The sequence below is a fragment of the Pongo abelii genome, chromosome 18 (genome assembly GCF_028885655.2).
Source record: "Pongo abelii isolate AG06213 chromosome 18, NHGRI_mPonAbe1-v2.0_pri, whole genome shotgun sequence".
In the NCBI taxonomy this organism is placed as follows: domain Eukaryota; kingdom Metazoa; phylum Chordata; class Mammalia; order Primates; family Hominidae; genus Pongo; species Pongo abelii.
The window spans coordinates 46,690,384-46,709,510 of NC_072003.2; the positions used below are offsets into that span (position 1 = coordinate 46,690,384).

The 19,127-nt window shown below is 37.6% G+C and overlaps 1 protein-coding gene across 11 annotated transcripts in view; it reads left to right on the forward strand.

Annotated features, from left to right (window-relative positions):
- PHKB (phosphorylase kinase regulatory subunit beta) overlaps positions 1-19,127 on the forward strand; it is a 238,738-nt gene that overhangs the window by 37,668 nt on the left and 181,943 nt on the right. For 8 of the 11 annotated variants that reach the window (XM_054533204.2, XM_054533198.2, XM_024233087.3 and 5 more), the window contains 4 exon segments: positions 2,511-2,600; positions 4,870-5,008; positions 8,084-8,183; positions 16,753-16,860. In XM_054533204.2, the coding sequence (XP_054389179.1) occupies positions 2,511-2,600; positions 4,870-5,008; positions 8,084-8,183; positions 16,753-16,860 (437 nt within the window). 11 annotated transcript variants of the gene reach the window in all.

Here is a 19,127-nt window from a genome sequence, read left to right on the forward strand (position 1 = left end):
CGCTGGGAGCTGTAGACTGGAGCTGTTCCTATTCAGCCATCTTGGCTCCTCCCCCTTGTTTAATTTTATGTAGTTACTTTAGGAACAATACAATGGTGATCACTAAAATAATAACATTTATCTAACCAAGCTGTTCTTGGCTTATCATGGGCGTTCTTTGAATGTATAATTTAGATGATTTTACTTTTACCCTTTTTTGCTATGGTTTGAACATCTATTTTTCCTCTTACTAAATAGGTACTTATTTTCTTGAGAGGTCTGATTTTCCTTTTGTTTATTTATTGTTGCCTCTAATAACACTCTTTTTTTTTTAAAGAAAAATTAGATGACAGAATCACTATAGTCCCTTAGTTCTTAAATATCCTAGCACTTTTAAAAATAAATATTTTTAAATCTAAAATCTTGGTATAAATATCATTAAAACAATCTCTCAAAATCAATTCACCTACCATTGTAATGCAGGTTGATTTCAGTTTGCATATTCTATATCCATATGCTCATGTATCATTTAATTTTAATGGAATTATATACTCAACTCCTGGTGATTTATTTTTTGTATGTAAAGCAAAATACTACCTCTACTAATAGAGATCTAAATAAAAACAGAAATGTTACTCACCCACAATTCTTCCACCTCAGTGAAGGTTTCCCCTTTAATTTTTATATATACATATGCACAATTTATAAATTATGATTATTTGTACCTAATTTATTTTCTTTCATAGTGAATGAGCTTCACTGGGAGTGTATAGACTCCTAGAGCTTATTACCTCATGCTCTAGCAGTGGCATATTATTCCTTTCTGATTGCCAAGCTACCCATATACTTATACCTGCCTGGAGCTAGCTGAATACAGGAAGGCAAGGGCATGACTGGAGGGGTGGCTGGGTCCTTTCCTTTGAAGCAGGAAAGGAGTACTGATGCTCTGTCTGTTGATAGGTCTCTCCTTTCCTCACTATGGACCCATTCCTGTTGGTGCCATTGTGAATACTCTTGTAAGAAAATCTTCTTTTCGCTCAGAGCAAGTCTTATCTACAAATTACCTATCTTTTCAGCAGAAGATAATGAGAATGTTGCCTGAATGTATAGGCCCTTTCTTTACGTTCTTCTTAATGTTACTATCTACCTAAACATAAAGGCTTCCCAAAACCTTGGCTTTAAACTAGGATGTTGGACATAGCAATTTTATGAGCATAAAGGCTTTAATTTTCTTTAAAAACAGAATCTTAATCCATGCCAATGTGATTTCTGCCACTAGGTAAATTATAGGTTCATTTTTGTGCTATGTTCTTAGACTGTATGGTATATATTACCTGAATCCAGAGATGGATTAATTGTGACCTTGAGTTGTTTTTAATTTCTGAGTGCTTTTAACAAGAATGAGAGACAGTACTTAGTCTGTCTTTTCAACAAAAGATAATGAGACTGTTGCCTGAATGTATATGCTCTTTCTTTACGTTCTTCTTAATGTTACTATCTGCCTAAACATAAAGGCTTCCCAAAACCTTGGCTTTAAACTAGCGTGTTGGACATAGCAATTTTATGAGTATAAAGGCTTTAATTTTCTTTAAAAACAGAATCTTAATCTATGCCAATGTGATTTCCCCAAGTAGGTAAATTATAGGTTCATTTTTGTGCTATGTTCTTAGGCTATATGGTATACATTACCTGAATCCAGAGGTAGATTAATTGTGACCTTGAGATGTTTATAATTTCTGAGTGCTTTTAACAAGAATGAGAGACAGTACATAGTCTGATGGCTGAAGGTTCAGATGTCTGTCTTTCAGTTAGCAGTTGAGAAAGTGCACTAGTCAAGTGAACAATTTTCTATATCCATTTTGTGGCAAATTATCATGATTATCGTGTATTTTGTAGTTTTGAGCAGCTGACTCTGCTAACACCTTTGAGTAGTTTTCAAGGCTGAGAAGTAGAAATGATCTGCTTATAGTCCAGATAATAAGGCAAGAATATCATCTCCCTGGGAGAAAGTAGAGGATTAGGAATTTCAGCATGAAACCTAGCTGAATATTCGTGGAGTGGATGGCTTTGGAGTATGTGAACATTATCTTCTTTCCTTGAGGGTTTGGGGTATGATTATTTGAGAAAAAATTGTGTAATGAAACATTAGCATAAGGAATGAAGTTTGGATTTATGGTCACATAATTAGACATATTTCTTAATAACTAGAATCTATTGACAAATGACTACCACATGAGTATTAGTGACACTTAGTTGTTTGGACCATGTACACATCAGTTAGTTGGATTGAGTGCTGGAGGTAAGGGTGGGAATATCCCATGACATTTCAAGTTCTTCTGTATTTATTTTCAAAGGTACTTTATCCCCCCTCTTGTTCCCCCAGCAAGAAGGTTTACAAGTAGTAAAGTATGGTACTTCACATAAAATAATGGAAGTTAGATTAAGCACTGCTTCTTCATTTGTTTAGAGTTTTTCTTTGTTTATCTTTGTGAAAATGACTGAATTTGATGGGTTTTTATTTTTTCTTTTAGGCTCAGTTTATGAACCTCTTAAAAGCATTAATCTTCCAAGACCTGATAATGAAACTCTCTGGGATAAGTTGGACCATTATTACAGAATTGGTGAGCAAAACCTGAGGAAAACGTGTCCTTAGGTATCTGCGATTAGTATTCCCCTTGCCCTAGTTAAATCATGTACATTATGTGGATGATGTTGTTCTGTCATTGGGATGTTGGGGTACTTTCAGTGCTTGAGTAGCTGTGTATTCCAATTGTATGTCAATACCAGGACTATACAAGGAATCTGGCAGATCATATCTGGCCCTTGAAGAATTTCAAAACTGTCACCAATATCTTGTGTGTTTTTTTAATCTTCCTAAACATTACCAGATTTGAGACCTTGAGGATGTTTCTTGATTAATACACAAATATTTCACGTAAGTATTAATTTGCTCATTTACCTAAACATGGTTCCCAGATAGTCCTAAACTTTTTATATCCATTTCTAATTCATTGAGGTACAAGAGATAATCACAAGTTAGTATTATTACTATCAGGGCCCTGGTGTTTTGTTTGTTTTATTTTGTTTTTCCAGGACCAGCCTTGCAAATTTTGTTTTTCAATGTGAGTAAGCAACTTTCAGATATGTGTATAAGGGCCTCCTCTTTGTTTGTCAGACCATATATTAGAATGCATATTAATCTTTTTGTCAGTTTACAATTTATGCCATTTGCTTGTACTAGGATGGCAGAAAACATAAAATTTGATTTCTTTCCCCCTAAGATGATGGATTTTTTTGTCTATTTCAACTTCATATAAAACTTCAATCTTACTTCTTTTGGTCAAGATTCTTGCTTGCATTAAGTTGCCCGTTTTATTATCTTTTTGGCAATAACTAGCTAAAGAGAACTAACTATATTTTTTTGTGTCAATTGTGTGTTTTGGACTCTTGGACTAATTTTTTACACTGGGAAAAATAATAAATACCCTGGTTTTCTGAAAGAAATGATTATGATAAGATCAATTTAGAGGCCAGGCACGGTGGCTCACGCCTGTAATCCCAGCACTTTGGGAGGCTGAGGCGGGTGGATCACAAGGTCAGGAGTTTGAGACCAGCCTGACCAACATGGAGAAACCCCGTCTCTACTAAAAATACAAAAATCAGCCATGTGTGGTGGTGCACTCCTGTAATCCCAGCTCCAGAACAGAATGTTTTCGACCTTTGAAAAACTATCCTAAAAAGTAGATAACATGGCTGGGTGTGATCTCTCATGCCTGTAATCCTAGCCCTTTGGGAGACCAGGTTGGTAGGATTGCTTGAACCCAAGAGTTTGAGACCAGCCTGGGCAACATAACAAGCCCTCCATCTCTACAAAAAGTTTAAAAATTAGCCTGGCATGGTGGCGATTGCCTGTAGACCCAGCTACTTAGGAGTCTAAGTTGGGAGGATCACTGAAGCCCAGGGGTTAGAGGCTGCAGTGAGCTTATGATCATGCAACTGCATTCCAGCCTGGGTTATAGAGCGAGACCCTGTCTCAAAACAAAAGGGTAGTTGCCAATCTAGATAAGGTTAATGTAATGCATTTTAGGAAAAGCATTACCCATCCATTTGTAGTTAGATAGCAATAAAATAGCTTTTAATAAATGTAATTTTAGTGTGTGTGTTTTCCTATTTTAGAGCTCGTTTATAAAAGATAATAAACATTAATTTCAGACTTATTTAAGTAAAATGTTCATAAAAAATTATTTACTTGCTGCTGTGTTCATGTTATATATGGATGGAATTCAGTTTTAAAATGTGAAACATTTTCCTAACCTGTACAATAAAGTAAAATGAATACTGTACACTCCTGTGAAGACCAGGCACAATTTAATCATCAGTGAAACACAGGATTCCAGCCTGTTCTGTGATCTTCCCCTCGCCCTTCCTACATTGTTGGTCATTTACTGTAGCAGTTGAGGTGGCTTTGTGATTTACTAAATGTATGCTACTCTTTCTTGTGCCTTTGCTTTAAGTTTACCTGTTGAACTGATTTTTTAAAAATATTATACTTAGTCTTTTGCTTGATCTCTTTTTCCCTCTGTACCTGATGTTATCCTAATAAGATTTCTAACACACATTGACATTACTGGAGATGTGCTAAAGGCTTTTTAAGTCCTAATTAGCTGAGTCCTTTCCTAAAACTGGAAAGATTTCTTTATGTAGGGTGGATTCCCACTAAGGCTGGAGTGACATGAAGTTGTTTCCACATCTTCAGAAGTGTTGTACTATAGCAAGTTTAGAAACAAAATCGTCAGAAGTGGGATGAGGAAACCAAAGAAGATTAAACCATTTAGCCCAAGGAAAGTCACTGGCTGTACAGTTCATTCTTTGTCTTGTCCTCAATTGCAGTCAAGTCAACATTGCTGCTGTATCAAAGTCCAACTACCGGTCTCTTTCCCACTAAAACATGTGGTAGTGACCAGAAGGCCAAGATCCAGGACAGCCTATACTGCGCTGCTGGGGCCTGGGCTTTGGCTCTTGCATACAGGTGAGCTGGTGTGTGTTCTCCTAGTAACTTTGAGAGTGGATAATAGGGTTTTGTAGGACCAAGACTAATTGAGCCGCTATCTTTTGACTCTGCTGCTGACTCACTGTGCAACTTATGACTGCTGACATCCCTTTTTAGGCCTCTAAACCTTTTCATTTTCTTTTTCTTTTTCTTGTTTTATTTTGAGATGAGGTTACCCAGGCTGCAGTGCAGTGGCATGACCTTGGCTCACTGCAACCTCTGCCCCCTGGGTTCAAGCAATTCTCCTGCCTCAGCCTCCCTACTAGCTGGGATTACAGGCATGCACTACCACGCCTGGCTAATTTTTGTATTTTTGATAGAGATGGGGTTTCTGTTGGCCAGGCTGGTCTCGAAATCCTGACCTCAAGTGATCTGCCAGCCTCGGCCTCCCAAAGTGCTGGGATTACAGGTGTGAACCACCATGCCCGGCCTAAACCGTTTCATTTTTCTAAGAGCTTGTATCAGACCAGTTCTAAGATTTTATGACTTTGTGACCAAAACTTCTTGTCTCTAGGTTTGTAAATCATCATTTTTAGTCATTGGTAGAATGAACTACCTACCCACTCTCATTGTGTTGATTGGTTTCAATCATGGAGAGAACTGATGATGACTAAATTTTGCAGATAATAAAATTAGAGCCCCAAGTGCTTAACAAATTTGTTCAAAATGATGCAACTCATTAATGATAGAGCCAGGGTCAGAATTCTTTTCCCCTACCCAGTTTCTGGTTTTATCACTGCACTTCAGCGAAGTATCTCTTATTAAGTCTGGTCGTAAGTGAAATAATTGTATGAAGTAAAAAAAAAAAAGAAAGAAATAGTTTGACAATACAAAATTTCTCCTTTATTTATTTCATTATATGTAGAAAGCACTGAATGTGGATGCTAACACATAGTTGTAATACATTTTAACCATAATTAAGATCAGTAAGATTAACTTTCTGAATATTAATTTTCTGAAAGTGATCCATAGTTATGTTTCTGATTTAAAAATTGTATCTTCCACATGAACACAATTTATCTGTTTGAAATTACTGATGTGTTGGGTTTTAAAAAGAAAATCAAACACTGAGACAATATGCAGTAGTCTTCTTTAGCACACTTGAATGCTGACATCACTAAAAGCATTTCCTTACATATTCTAGGTAAGGACAATATGGCTTTATTAAATGTAAAACTGGTACTGATCTTAGGAGTACAGGGAGCATCAGTAGCACCTTCACCAAATGGTGAAGCCAATAATGAGACAGACTGATGTTAACTGCCGTTCCTGATTTGACACAATGGGAAATACACCTTGTGCTAACATCTTACCAAGTTATCTAACATGAGTCTACATATGAACAAAAAATCGGACAAAGCTGGATTGTGGCTGTTGATAAGACAACTTGCCTGGACTCTTTAAAAATGTCAGTATTACAGATGACTAGGAAATAGGTATGAGGATGGCTAGATTAAAAGAGACTAAAGAAACATAACAGCCAAATGCAATACATGATCCTTAATTGGATCATGCATTTAAAAATACTGTAAAGTATGTTTTTGGGACACTTCAATATTTGAGCCAAGACTATGTATTAGATCATATAGTATCAGTATTAAATTTTTTAGGTATAATAATGGTATTATGGTTATGTAGGCAAATCTCCTTGTTTTCTAGAGATACTTCTGAAGTGTGTAGGAGTGAAGGGTCATGATGTTCGTAGCTTACTTTCAAACAATGAAGAAAATATTATAGAGAATGCAAGCTAATGTTAAAATGGTGAATCTAAGTGATGACCAAAAGGCTTATTCATTATAGCATCCTTTTAACTTTTTTGTAGATTTGAAATTTTTCTAAATAAAATGTTTATAGGAAAATTGCTTTAACAAATACAAGAGTACAGGCAGCATATGGACAAAAGTCAGATATTAACCTTTTCCCAGAATGCTTCTAACATCAGATAGAGACTTTAAAGTCCTTATTTTGCAGGCACACTATCTATGTAGAATATGCCTCTATTAAAACACTTGTGTCTGACCTCAAGGGGAAAAGTACTGTATAGAGCAAATTCATGCCAATTTTTGTGCAATGCCAGCATGAAAAAGAAGGTATGATATGCTAATGATGAATAACTTACTTTTTACTGACATTCACCATACTATGTCAAAATAATAATCATTCTTCCCAATAGTGAATGGTATATGCAATCTATGATTTAACTGGGAGGTAATTATAATATACTTTTTAAGGAGAGAAGTGATACTTTTTAATCATGTGAGAATGATTACCAGATATTTTTAGTTAAGATTAAGTGAAACAATGAATAAATCACTTTTATTTTTTCGTAGTGGGTGACTCTTATCCACCTTTGGAAAGTTACTGATCTATAATAAAAGGCAACTTGTGGACAGAAGGAACATCTTAACCTAGTTTAATAGTTAGATTTTAGCTGTTCTTTATTTTTAAAAGCAAGAGATGTAAAATATGCTCAATTGATTTTAAATTAAAACCAAAGAATATAAAGCTTTATGCCAAAATACATCATGTGTCATCCTGGATGTGTGTTTAGTTGAAGGCATCCATGACTATGACTAAATGCCTGCTCTGACGGTATTGAACACACTGCAGAGCAAAGAAAGGCAGTGCCTACCTTAACTTGTGGCTGCTACTTAAATCCAAGTGGCCATTGCATAACCTACAGGGATGGGTAATAAAAATTGGCTTTATTTCATAACAGTGAATTTAAAACAATCTGTTGGTGGATTTTTTTCCAATAGAAATATTCTTTAAAGTTTCAGCCAAATCACTGTAGAAATATTGTATACTATTTTTAAAAGAAGTTGGCTTACTTCCTTGAAAGAAGGAAAAATCTGCCTAAGTTTCATCGTAGGATTTTTTTTTCATTGCAGCATTTCTACTTTTGCTGGGAAAATGGAGTTTCACTGTGACAGAATTGGTAGACGTCACCAGAACACAGGATTAGCCAGATAGTTAAATACTTAATTATCAAAAGCTCTGCTTCCTTTTCAAATGCATTTCCAATTTGTTTCATGAGTTATCTCTCTCACCCAGGCGCATTGATGATGACAAGGGAAGGACCCATGAGCTGGAGCACTCAGCTATAAAATGCATGAGAGGAATTCTCTACTGCTATATGCGTCAGGCCGATAAGGTAAAACACTGTGGTGTGGACGGGAATTCTCCCATCATTCTGAAGGATTAATTTAACTAGTATTGCAATGGCTTCTTCTGAAGAAGAATGTACTTTTCAAAGGGAAAGCCACATCCTAGGGCGGCCTAGATAGGTTAACAGCCTTTGCCATTCTAGCCCAGGGTTTGAAATCCTGAGATTGAAGGAACACCTTAAACAAGAGGTGATTGAGAATTGTTATTTAGACTTGGATTTGTGTTTTGCATCTGATGTTGCTTGATAAAGACCCAGTTTCTCAGGAACCTCACAATATCGATAATTCTAACCAATATTTTATTAAAGAATATCCTTGTCAGAATTACTTTTGGACATGTGAATTGCTCTGGCTTAAGTGAACTTTAGTTTAAAAATGTAACACTTCATTCATTTACATACAAAGAGGCTAGGAATTATAGGCTTAGAAAACAGCTTTACAGGCCAGGCACGGTGGCTCATGCCTGTAATCCCAGCACTTTGGGAGGCCGAACTGGGCAGATCACGAGGTCAAGAGATCAAGGCCATCCTGGCCAACATGGTGAAACCCCGTCTCTATTAAAAATACAAAAATTAGCCAGGCGTGGTGGTGTGCACCTGTAGTCTCAGCTACTCGGGAGGCTGAGGCAGGAGAATCGCTTGAACCTGGGAGGCGGAGGTTGCAGTGAGCTGAGATCGTGCCAATGCACTCCAGCCTGGTGACAGAGCAAGTCTCTGTCTCAAAAAACAAAAAGAAAAAAAAGAAAACAGCTTTACAGGGTTATGTGGAAATTAAAGAAAATAATATACATAACAACATTTAAAAAACTATAAAGCTCTATACAAATATAATGGCTATTCCCTTACTTACCTACATCTCTGTGATCCCAGGTCCTAATATAGTAAGTGCCCATACGTGTACATCAATGCATATGGGTCCCTAAGACCACCCACAGGTTTGATGCTTCATTAGGAGGACTCACATGACTCAGTAGATAGTCATAGTTGTGGCTATGGTTTATTACATGAGAGGAGACAAAGTATAATCAGCAAAGGGTCAAGGTGCATGGAACACAGTCTGGAGGAAGCCAGATGCCAGCACCTAGGAGTCCTCCCCAGTGGGGTCACACAGATGCACTTCATTCCCCCAGCAACTGATTGTGACTAATTGTAACATGTGTAAAATGTCTATCAGGGAAGTTCAATAGAAGCTTGAGGTTTTTATTGCTCAAGGTTTTTATTAGTGGTTGGTCACGTGGGTATCCTCTGTCTAGCACTCACAAAGTTCCAGACATCCAGAAGGAAACCAGGTGTGTAGTATCAACCACATTGTTAATGTAAACACTTTAGGTTTACATTTAGGTTTAGCCACTCTTGTGAGGGAACAGTGGAAAACCCTTTCATGATCTGAGTGTCCACATATCAGCCAAGGGGCAACCTTAGAAACAGTTCTTTCTGTGGTTAGCAGTCTCAGGCCTACTATATTAACTCTTTTCGGGACAATCTGCATAAATGAATGTACTGGTTTCTAGTCTGTTTCCAGCTGTGTGATGTTGGACAAATTATTTAATTTCCATGTGCCTCCGTTTTTTTCATCTGTTAAATATGGATACCAGTAATACTGCCCTTATTAGGTTTTGTAAGGATTAAGAAATAACACATGTGTGTGAGTCAGTGTTTTGCAAGAAAGCCGCCTTGGCGCAGTGAAGGTGAAGGCCGGTGCACTCACTGGCTGAGGTGGGATCCCGAGGCCTCTCCAGTCCCCTGAGGGCGCACCACTGGCCCATCTCACCCAGGGCGGTGCCCCAGAGGTGGAGCACCAGGGCACGTGTTAGGACCTGAAAGATGGTGAACTGTGCCTGGTCAGGGCAAAGCCGGAGGAAACTAGTGGAAGTTCCTAGCAGTCCTGACGTGTAAATCAATCGGTCATCCAACCTGGGTATAGGGGCGAAAGACTGATGGAACCATCTGGTGGCTAGTTCCCTCCAAGGTGTCCCTCAGGATGGCTGGCACTCTTCCAAAACCCACCCCACATGGTTTCATCTGTAAAGTGAATGATTGGAGGGTTTAGGACCCAAAGGATCTCCACCTACTCTCACACTTCAGTTGGGTAAGAAGGCCGGCTTGCTGGCGTGTGGAGCCGGGTGTGGAATGTGAGTGCCTAGTGGGCCGCTTCTGGTAAGCAGATCTGGCTCTGCGGGATGAACCAAATGCCGGATTAAGGTGCCCAATGCCCACACACTCATCAGACCCCAGAAAAGGTGTTGGTTGATACAGGAGGAAGGCGGCCACGGAAGTCAGAATGGGTGGGGGTGGGGAAGGGCAGAGAATGTATAGAGAACATGGAGTCTGCCCCCATACCACCCTGAATGCCCTATCTCGTCTGATCCCAGAAGCTAAGTAGGGTCAGTCCTGGTCAGTACTTGGATGAGAAAGAGCACATAGCACAAGGGCTGGTACCAGGTGAACATACAGTAAATATTTGTGTCGTTATCATTAGTAGTATTCTCTTTCCCTTCTAGACCCTGTGTTTCAGATGCATTTCCAACTTCTGTATTTTAGCAGAGATGCACACAAGTAACTTTGCAGGCAGTTTTGATCACTTAATATTTTGTATATTTTTTATCATACAAACATATTGTTTTAATTTGCACTTGAAAATAATAGGCCAGGCACGGTGGCTCATGCCTAAAATCGCAGCACTTTGAGAGGCTGAGACGGGTGGATCGCTTGAGGCCAGGAATTCGAGAGCAGCCTGGCCAACATGGTGAAACTCCGTCTCTACCAAAAATACAAAAATTAGCCAGATTTGGTGGTGCGCACCCATAGTCCCAGCTGCTCAGTAGGCTGAGGCACAAGAATCACTTGAACCTGGGAGGGAGAGGTTGCAGTGAGCTGAGATCACTCCATTGCTTCCCAGCATGGGCAACAGAGGGGAAACTCTGTCTCAAAAAAAAAAAAAAAAAAAGAAAGAGAAAATAATAAGCTGGGCATGGTGGCTCACGCCTGTAATCCCAACACTTTGGGAGGCTGAGGCAGGCAGGTAATGAGGTCAGGAGTTCGAGACCAGCCTGGGCAACAGAGTGAGACTCCACCTCAAAAAAAAAAAAAAAAAAAGAAAAAGAAAAGAAAGAAAAAAATAATAAAAAGAGTGATAACAAATCATCTTCTTCAGGCCTGTAATTCAAGTCAAAATAAAAAAAAATCATTAATCTTCTGCTACCAGAATATGGCAACAAGAAAATGTTATAGAGAAAAAGTATATTTATTCATAAGCTGATAATAGAGACATATGAAAAACCTTTAATTTGTCTGCTGAGATTTGACTGTACAAATCAATATTGCAAAGGTTTTTCAGATGCTTGAAATAAAGTAGTATGTCACAGATTGACATACTGGAATTAAACTAGTATGTCATATGTTATGTTGAAATAATTGTGATTAAAGTTAATTTTTTCCTAAGTGTGAGATGTTATTGTTTATTTCATTTGTATCAATCCATAATGTCTTTATGAATTCAACTTTTCTCTCTAGGGCACATTGTGAAAATCAAACTCATGACTTTCATGGGTTTGCCAAACAAGCCGACAAAGTAGAATTATCAGAAGGACGTCTAATAATGTATTAGTTTAAGGCAGGGGTTTCCAATCTTTTGGCTTCCCTGGGCCATATGGGAAGGAGAAGAATTGTCTCGAGCCACACATAAAATACACTAACACCAACCGTAGCTGATGAGCTAAAAAAAGAAAAAAAAATTGCAAAACAAATCTCATAATGTTTTAAGAAAGTTTACGAGTTTGTGCTTGACTGCCTTCAAAGCTGTCATGCTCTGCGGGTTGACAAGCTTGGATTAAGGTTTTTTCCTTGTGGCACAGTTAGCCAGTTGGTTTTTTTATTGTTCTTTGGCTGGTTTTTTGAGACAGGGTCTCTCTGGGTCACCCAGACTGGAATGCAGTGGTGTAATCACAGCTCACTGCAGCCTTGACCTCCCAGTCTCAATCAACCCTCCCACCTCAGCCTCCCAAGTAGCTGGGGCTACAGGCGTGCACCAACACACCCAGCTAATTTTTGTATTTTTTGTAGAGACAGGGTTTCTCCATGTTTCCCCAAGCTGGTCTTGAACTCCTGGGCTCAAGCAGTCCTTCCACCTAAGCCTCCCAAAGTGCAAGGGTTACAGGCGTGAGCCACCATGCCCGGCCAACTTAAGCTATTTTAAATTCCTTAAATTATAAAGGATTATCATTTTTTTTCCTATGTAGCTATGATGTAGACCATTAGCACCTGGCCATTAGCCAATTGTTAGTGGCCTTTTCTACTGAGATTTGACTTTACAAAGGCGTTTTGACTTTATAATGGCATTTCTTACTCAACCTTATTAACCAGTCATCACAATTGTAATATGTTTTCTTTTGATACAGTTTGAGTGTGACCTAAGGTTGTTTTTGTTTTTTAATTTTAAAAATAGAGACAGGGTCTCACTATATTGCCGAAGCTGGTCTCGAACTCCTGGGCTCAAGGAATCCTTCCACCTCGGCCTCCCAAAGTGCTAGGATTACAGGCATGAGCCACCATGTCTGGCCCAGTTAAGCTATCTTACATTCTTTAAATTACAAGGGATTGTCATTTCTTTCCTATGTAGCTATGATATATACCATTAATGTAAATATGAATTGTAAGGAGTATATTATTCTAGTGCATATGAGTGTGAGGGACTGACTCAGGGAGATTGAAGCATGCACCCAGCTCAAAGCCTCTCACCATACCTTCACATCTTATTGCTGCTTGCCATTCTTTTCCTCCAGTCTTGGCTGTTTCCTTTACAATACTGTTGCAAGAGGAAATATAAACGTATCTTAAAATGTGAAATATTTCTGTGTTGGTCTTCCCTTGAAACTAAAGCAAAGCTCATTTGTAGTGTTCATTCACTGTTTGACCTCTAGCCTCATGTTGTCTTTTGAAGTAAAATCATGACCTAGAAAGTCTCCTTTCTCCACTTCTATTGATTTCTCATCATAAAACATGCTTCCTGATGTATTTTCTAAAAATACTAGCTAAAAGAGATATTTTAAGTTGATTATGAATTTGAGTGAATACAAAGACTTATTCTTGATTTATTTAAAGAATTTAGAGCAGTCTGTTTTCTGGGTTTTATTGTCTGGACACTTATCTTAATGCCTGCTTATTAGTGTCAGCTATGTTTTATCTCTCAGTGTGCAGATACCTATTCTCTTATTTACTGTCTTTTATAATTCTGCTTACAGAGAGGCATTCAGAGTTTTTCAGAGTTGATTCAATCTGCAATTAGTTTGGAGGGCAGACATTTGCTTTATAATAGGCTATAAATGTTGCTGTATCTATCTACTGAAAAATTTTTTTAAATGCTAGTTTCTAATTAATGAGAAATCATTAACTTTTATAAAATTTATTTTTCCAGGATTCCCGTATGAGAAGATTTTTTTCTCTAAATGCATGTTTTAAGGCTATAAGTTAGAAATGGATGACAAAACACTCAATTACCTCTTCCCAAATGATAAACTGTTTATTCACAATAATAAAAGTTTTCAGGAAAAATCTAAGCAAAATACAAGTGGAAGAGGCATTATTCTAGATTTATTTTAGTCTAGAAACTTTTGCTTTAATTATTATCTTTATTTTTACTTGCCAGATACCAGAATCATATAAAATACTAATTAGCATCCTCTTGTTTTTGACTGCTTTCAAGAGAACTTTTTGTTTGTAATTGACATACAGCATGCCCCATTAATCTTCAAAGCTTATACTTTGGACCTTATTTTTTTCTGAAATTTTAAATTACTTGTCTTTTAATGGCTTTAAAACTCAAAATTTACTTATGTAATCTCCCATTTGAGCAACTTTAATCATTTAGTAGTTGCTTTTCCCCTGACATAGTGATTGAATATAAATTGTCCTGCTGGGTTCTTGCATGTCTTGAAGACAAATGACAAGCACCACCTTGTCAACTGCAGGAGGCACTTTATTAAACTGATAAAACCTTATCCTTTTAGATCTGTATCAAGTGGTTAAAATGTGTTTTGCTTCTATTTTACCTATTTTTTATGTAGGAGCTCAGAATAATATTCAGGACTTCAAGATAATAGTGCAAAAAGAGTGACCACATTGATTTCTATTTGTGTAGGTTCAGATTACTGCCAGCAGTTTCAGATATTGAGAAGGGATAGTCATCTTCTCTGAATTAACACCAGATGGCTTTCTCACTTTATCAATAGAGAACTTACATTCCTAACTGTACCCATTCTCTAGGTCCTGATTACATACTGATAGGTTCAGACTTTTATTTTGCTGATTAGGTTCTTTAATCATAAGGAGGGCTGTATTTGTTTGTGTAGGGCACTTGGAGACGTGAAAGATGTAACCTCCCTCTAGAACGATATTGCCCAATAGAACTTTTTATGAGCATACAAATGTTCCATGTTACTCTTGAGCAATACAGTACCCACTAGTGACATGTGGCTATTGATTTCATGAAATGTGGCCATTGTGACTGAAGAGCTTAATTTTTTATTTAATTTAATATAATTAATTGTAATTTAATTTAATTAGTCACATGTAGCTAGTGGCTACCATGTTGGACAGCATAGTTTCTAGAAGCTTATAAGATACTGGGACTCTACAGCAATACTGTTTCTCCACTCACAACACTTCTGACACCAAATGTATGGATTTTCCATACCAAGCAGTTCTCGAATTTGAGACACCAACTGGGTATATACAGTTTGTTGTAATTCTTCCAATAACGACCTGGAGTTAAAACAGATCTTATAGGTTCAGACTCAGTCCCATAAGACTACCCCCAGCTTCAGACACCAATAGTAAGTAGTAGATCCCCAGGCTACCCACAATTCTCTCTGACTTGGCTACAATAATTCCTTGGTGTCAATACTTTGTTATAATAGCTCACAGAACTTGGGAGACACTTTACTTACTATTACCAGTTTGTTTTAAAGGATATAAACAAACACCAGATGAAGTGGTAGAAGGTGCAGAAGGTCCTGAGCACAGGATCATCTGTCCCCGTGGTATCTGGGGTGGATTATCCTCTTGGCATGCAGATGTGTTCACTGACCCAGAAGCCCTCCAGACATCATCATCTAGGGTTTTTATAGCAACCATGTTATGTAGGCATGATTGATTAAATCACTGGCTATTGGTGATTGACTCAATCGCCAGCTTTTCCTTTCCACATGTCCCCTGAAGTAAGGAGTGGGAGTGAGGAGCTGAAAGTTCCAACCCTCTGATCACTTGGTTGGTTCCTCTGACAATCAGTCCCCCATCTTGAAGCTATCTAGGGACCTATCAAGAGTCACATTATTAGCAAAAACTCAGGTATGGTTGAAAGGGACTTATATGAACAAAAGACATTCTTTTTGCCCCTGTTGCTCAGGAAATTTGAAGGGTTCTTGGAGCCATGTGCCCAGAACTAGGAAGGTAGACCAAATGTGTATTATATAATTTCACAGGGAGATACACACAACTAGTAAAAGTATAAAACAGGAAAAATAATTGAGTGACAACTACATTGATGTGGGAGTCCAGAGGAAGGAATTTTGGTGAGGGTTCAAAAAGTATAAAAAGACTTTTTTAAGATAGTATTTTAAGGAGAAGAAGAATTTTTAAAGATGGAGAAGAAAAGATGGTTCTATATAGTTTCGTAGTGAATTGAAACAAGGCAAGATTGCAACCACTTAGGTATTATCGTCACTTATTTCTCTCTAAAAGAGAAGTAAATTATTGCATTTACCTAGAGCTATATATCTTTCATTTCATTTTTTTTGTTCTTACTTATCTCAGACTTCCAGGAATTAGCACAGTACTTGTCACGTAATTGGCATCAGTAAATGTTTGCCATGTTGAATTGAACAGGCCCTAAAGAAATGGGTGGATTTTTTGGTCCCCAGAGTTTTTCTGTTGGATTATTTAGGTATTTACTTATTCTAAAATGGTAAAATTTTATGTCTAGCTAATAAATAATGGTGTGGCCTATATTCTCTTAGAGTTGGTGCCTTAGTAATGAGAGTACAATATATATGGAAGGGGAAATGAAAGCATGTTAACAGTAGCATACATTAAAATTTGCGACCCTTAGAGAAAGAAATTGTATTTGAAGTTTGAACACTTACTGAACTAGAATTGGCCTGTGGTCCTTTTTCATTATGAGTGTCATGTAGGCATTTCCAAATAACAGTGCAGTGGAATACAATCACTGAAATCCTGTCTCACAATGTAAAGCAGAATTTTACTCTAAAACAAAATAAGATGCAAAACATTGCAAAAGCCATTGCTACTACATTAACCTGCTCCATACTATACCTGAGTTGCTGTGCATGTGAAATATCAATTGAGAATCACGTTAACTCTATCAAGTTAGTAGTTATGAACTTTTTGTATTTTTTCTTGAGAAAAGGTAACATTTCTGCTTTGTTCGGTCCTCTGCCTTAGCTTTGTTCATTAAAAAGTTTCATGAAAAATAGCTTTTAATCTATAGTCTTGGATAAGTTTATGAATTACTAATGTTGTTTAATTTTATATTTCATTCTAGGTCCAGCAGTTTAAGCAGGATCCACGCCCAACAACATGTCTTCACTCTGTTTTCAATGTGCATACAGGAGATGAGTTGCTCTCCTATGAGGAATATGGTCATCTTCAGGTAAAAAGAGATTATAAATTTTATTCTCCTTATATTCTATAGCATAGAACAGTGATCCCCAACCTTTTTGGCACCAGGGACTAGTTTTGTGGAAAACAAATTTTCCACGGATGGGGTAGGGGCTGGATGGTTTTGGGATGAAACTGTTCCATCTCAGATCATCAGGCATTAGATTCTCATAAGGAGAGCACAACCTGGATCCCTCGCATGTGCGGCTCACAATAGGGTTTGCACTCCTCTGAGAATCTAATGCCACTGCTGATTTGAGAGGAGGCAGAGCTCAGGCGTAATGCTTGCTCACTGCTGCTCACCTCCTGCTGTGAGGCCCCATTCCAAACAGGACGTGGACCCATAGCAGTCTGTGGCCCAGGGGTGGGGGAGCCCTGTCATAGAAGATTTGAGGCTGTTTAAAAATAATTTCCAAATTAGATTCTATAAATTGTTTAAAATAGAAGTAGAGAATCAACCCTGAAACAGAGAAGAAAGTGAAATGGCAGCCACCAGGGCTGAGTTAATTGCGGCAATTGAACATGAAATCTGAGTGAATTCTTGGTCTTCAAGCAAAAAGGGTAAATGGATAGATTATAAAATTATTTATGTGCAAAAGAAGGAAGCCTACAGTTCTTTCAGTGACAAAAGTTTTTACATGTTATCAAATTTAGAAGAATTTCAACATTTAGGAACTAGGGGAAAAAAGACAGTTCACAGTGGTGTAATAGCAAATCAGTTTTGTTACACAGCAGTTCATTTCTTAATGTATCATCCTTCAGTAAAGCTAAAAACATGCCACTGAAATGTAATTCCAAAAGGTATTTCTGAAGTCCATAAATTTTGTCTTATACAATATATTAAATTTTATACCTATGCTTAGAACACACTGGAGGTTTTATATATATTTTTTCAGTTTATTCCCCTCTCACATCGGTGTATTGTTTTTTAGCTGGACAGTCTGTTGTTTCTGGGATACAAATATATTCTATTTATGTTTAATCGATTTTCTGCTCATCATTTGGTTCTCTGTCTTTGGGACAGAATACTTACTATTCATATATTCCTTACTAAATTAAGAGTATCTCCTTTTTATAGTCCCTCTCACTTTAGAGATCTGAAATGTCTTACTTTAGTATGTCTTCTCTAAACACAGAAAGTGTGGTGCTCTCATTTATATGCAAGAAAAACTCTTGTACTTATTTGTAAACAGCTCCTTGGAGAGTTAGTGTTATATGAATATGTAGTTTCTCGACCTTAACCTTTAATCAGATTTTATGTGCCTTTTCGTTTGATAAATGTGTTTGCTATCAGAAGTAGGGTTTTCAGAAGGTAATAGCTTATTTATCTTTGTATCCCAGATTCAGCTCAGTGCCTGGCACATAGTTGGCCTTAAATAAATTTTGGTCGACCTGTTATGTGGCAGTCCCTTTACAACTTGCCATGTACTGACATTTTCTTACAGAAGCATCCCACAAGTCAGAGCAGAGAGCTCTTATAGGTGTTCCCTGTAATAGGCTGCCCATAGGAATGAAATTTCTTTGAAGTCATTTTTGACAGGCTAGTGTCAATGTAAGAGAACATCTAGGGGAGCCTGGCAGTGGGATGAAACCCTTCTCACCATGCAACCATGTTTTAAGAAGAGTCACTAAAATGTTAGTGTAAGTCTAAAAAACCTAAAACCAGAATACTGCATCTTCCTGTGTGGCCCACTTGGACCTTGAAAAGACCCTGATATCCAGTGGACTCTTGAGTGCCAGGAAGTCAGGAGACACCCAGAATCAGCCTGGTTCCTGAGAGGGCCACCAGCAGTGCCAGGCCCTGGGCTCCTCTGCCCAAAGCCTCCAGGGCACCAATAATTTTCTGCCCCAGTTTTCCATCTATTACTTAGTTGGGCTGGAGGAGAGTCATCGGAGACATAGCCACTGGGGCTGTCAGAGGGAAATAATCTATGTTAGAATTCTATGGGAACAAAATTACATCTTGCTTTCTCTTTGTTTTTAACTCAGGCTTACAGTTTCCTGGCTGAAAGTTTTTCACTGCCTTTTAAAAAATTTATTTAATAACAGTTTTATTGAGATATAATTCACATAACATGTAATTCACCTATTTAAAGTATATAATTTGATGGTTTTTAGTATATTCAGAATTTCTCAACCATTTTATCACTATAAATTTTAGAACATTGTCATCACCCCAGAAAGAAACATTATACCCATTAGGCTGCAAAAAGAAACTTTGTATTCCCTATATTCTCCAAAGCCCCCCAGCTCTAGGCA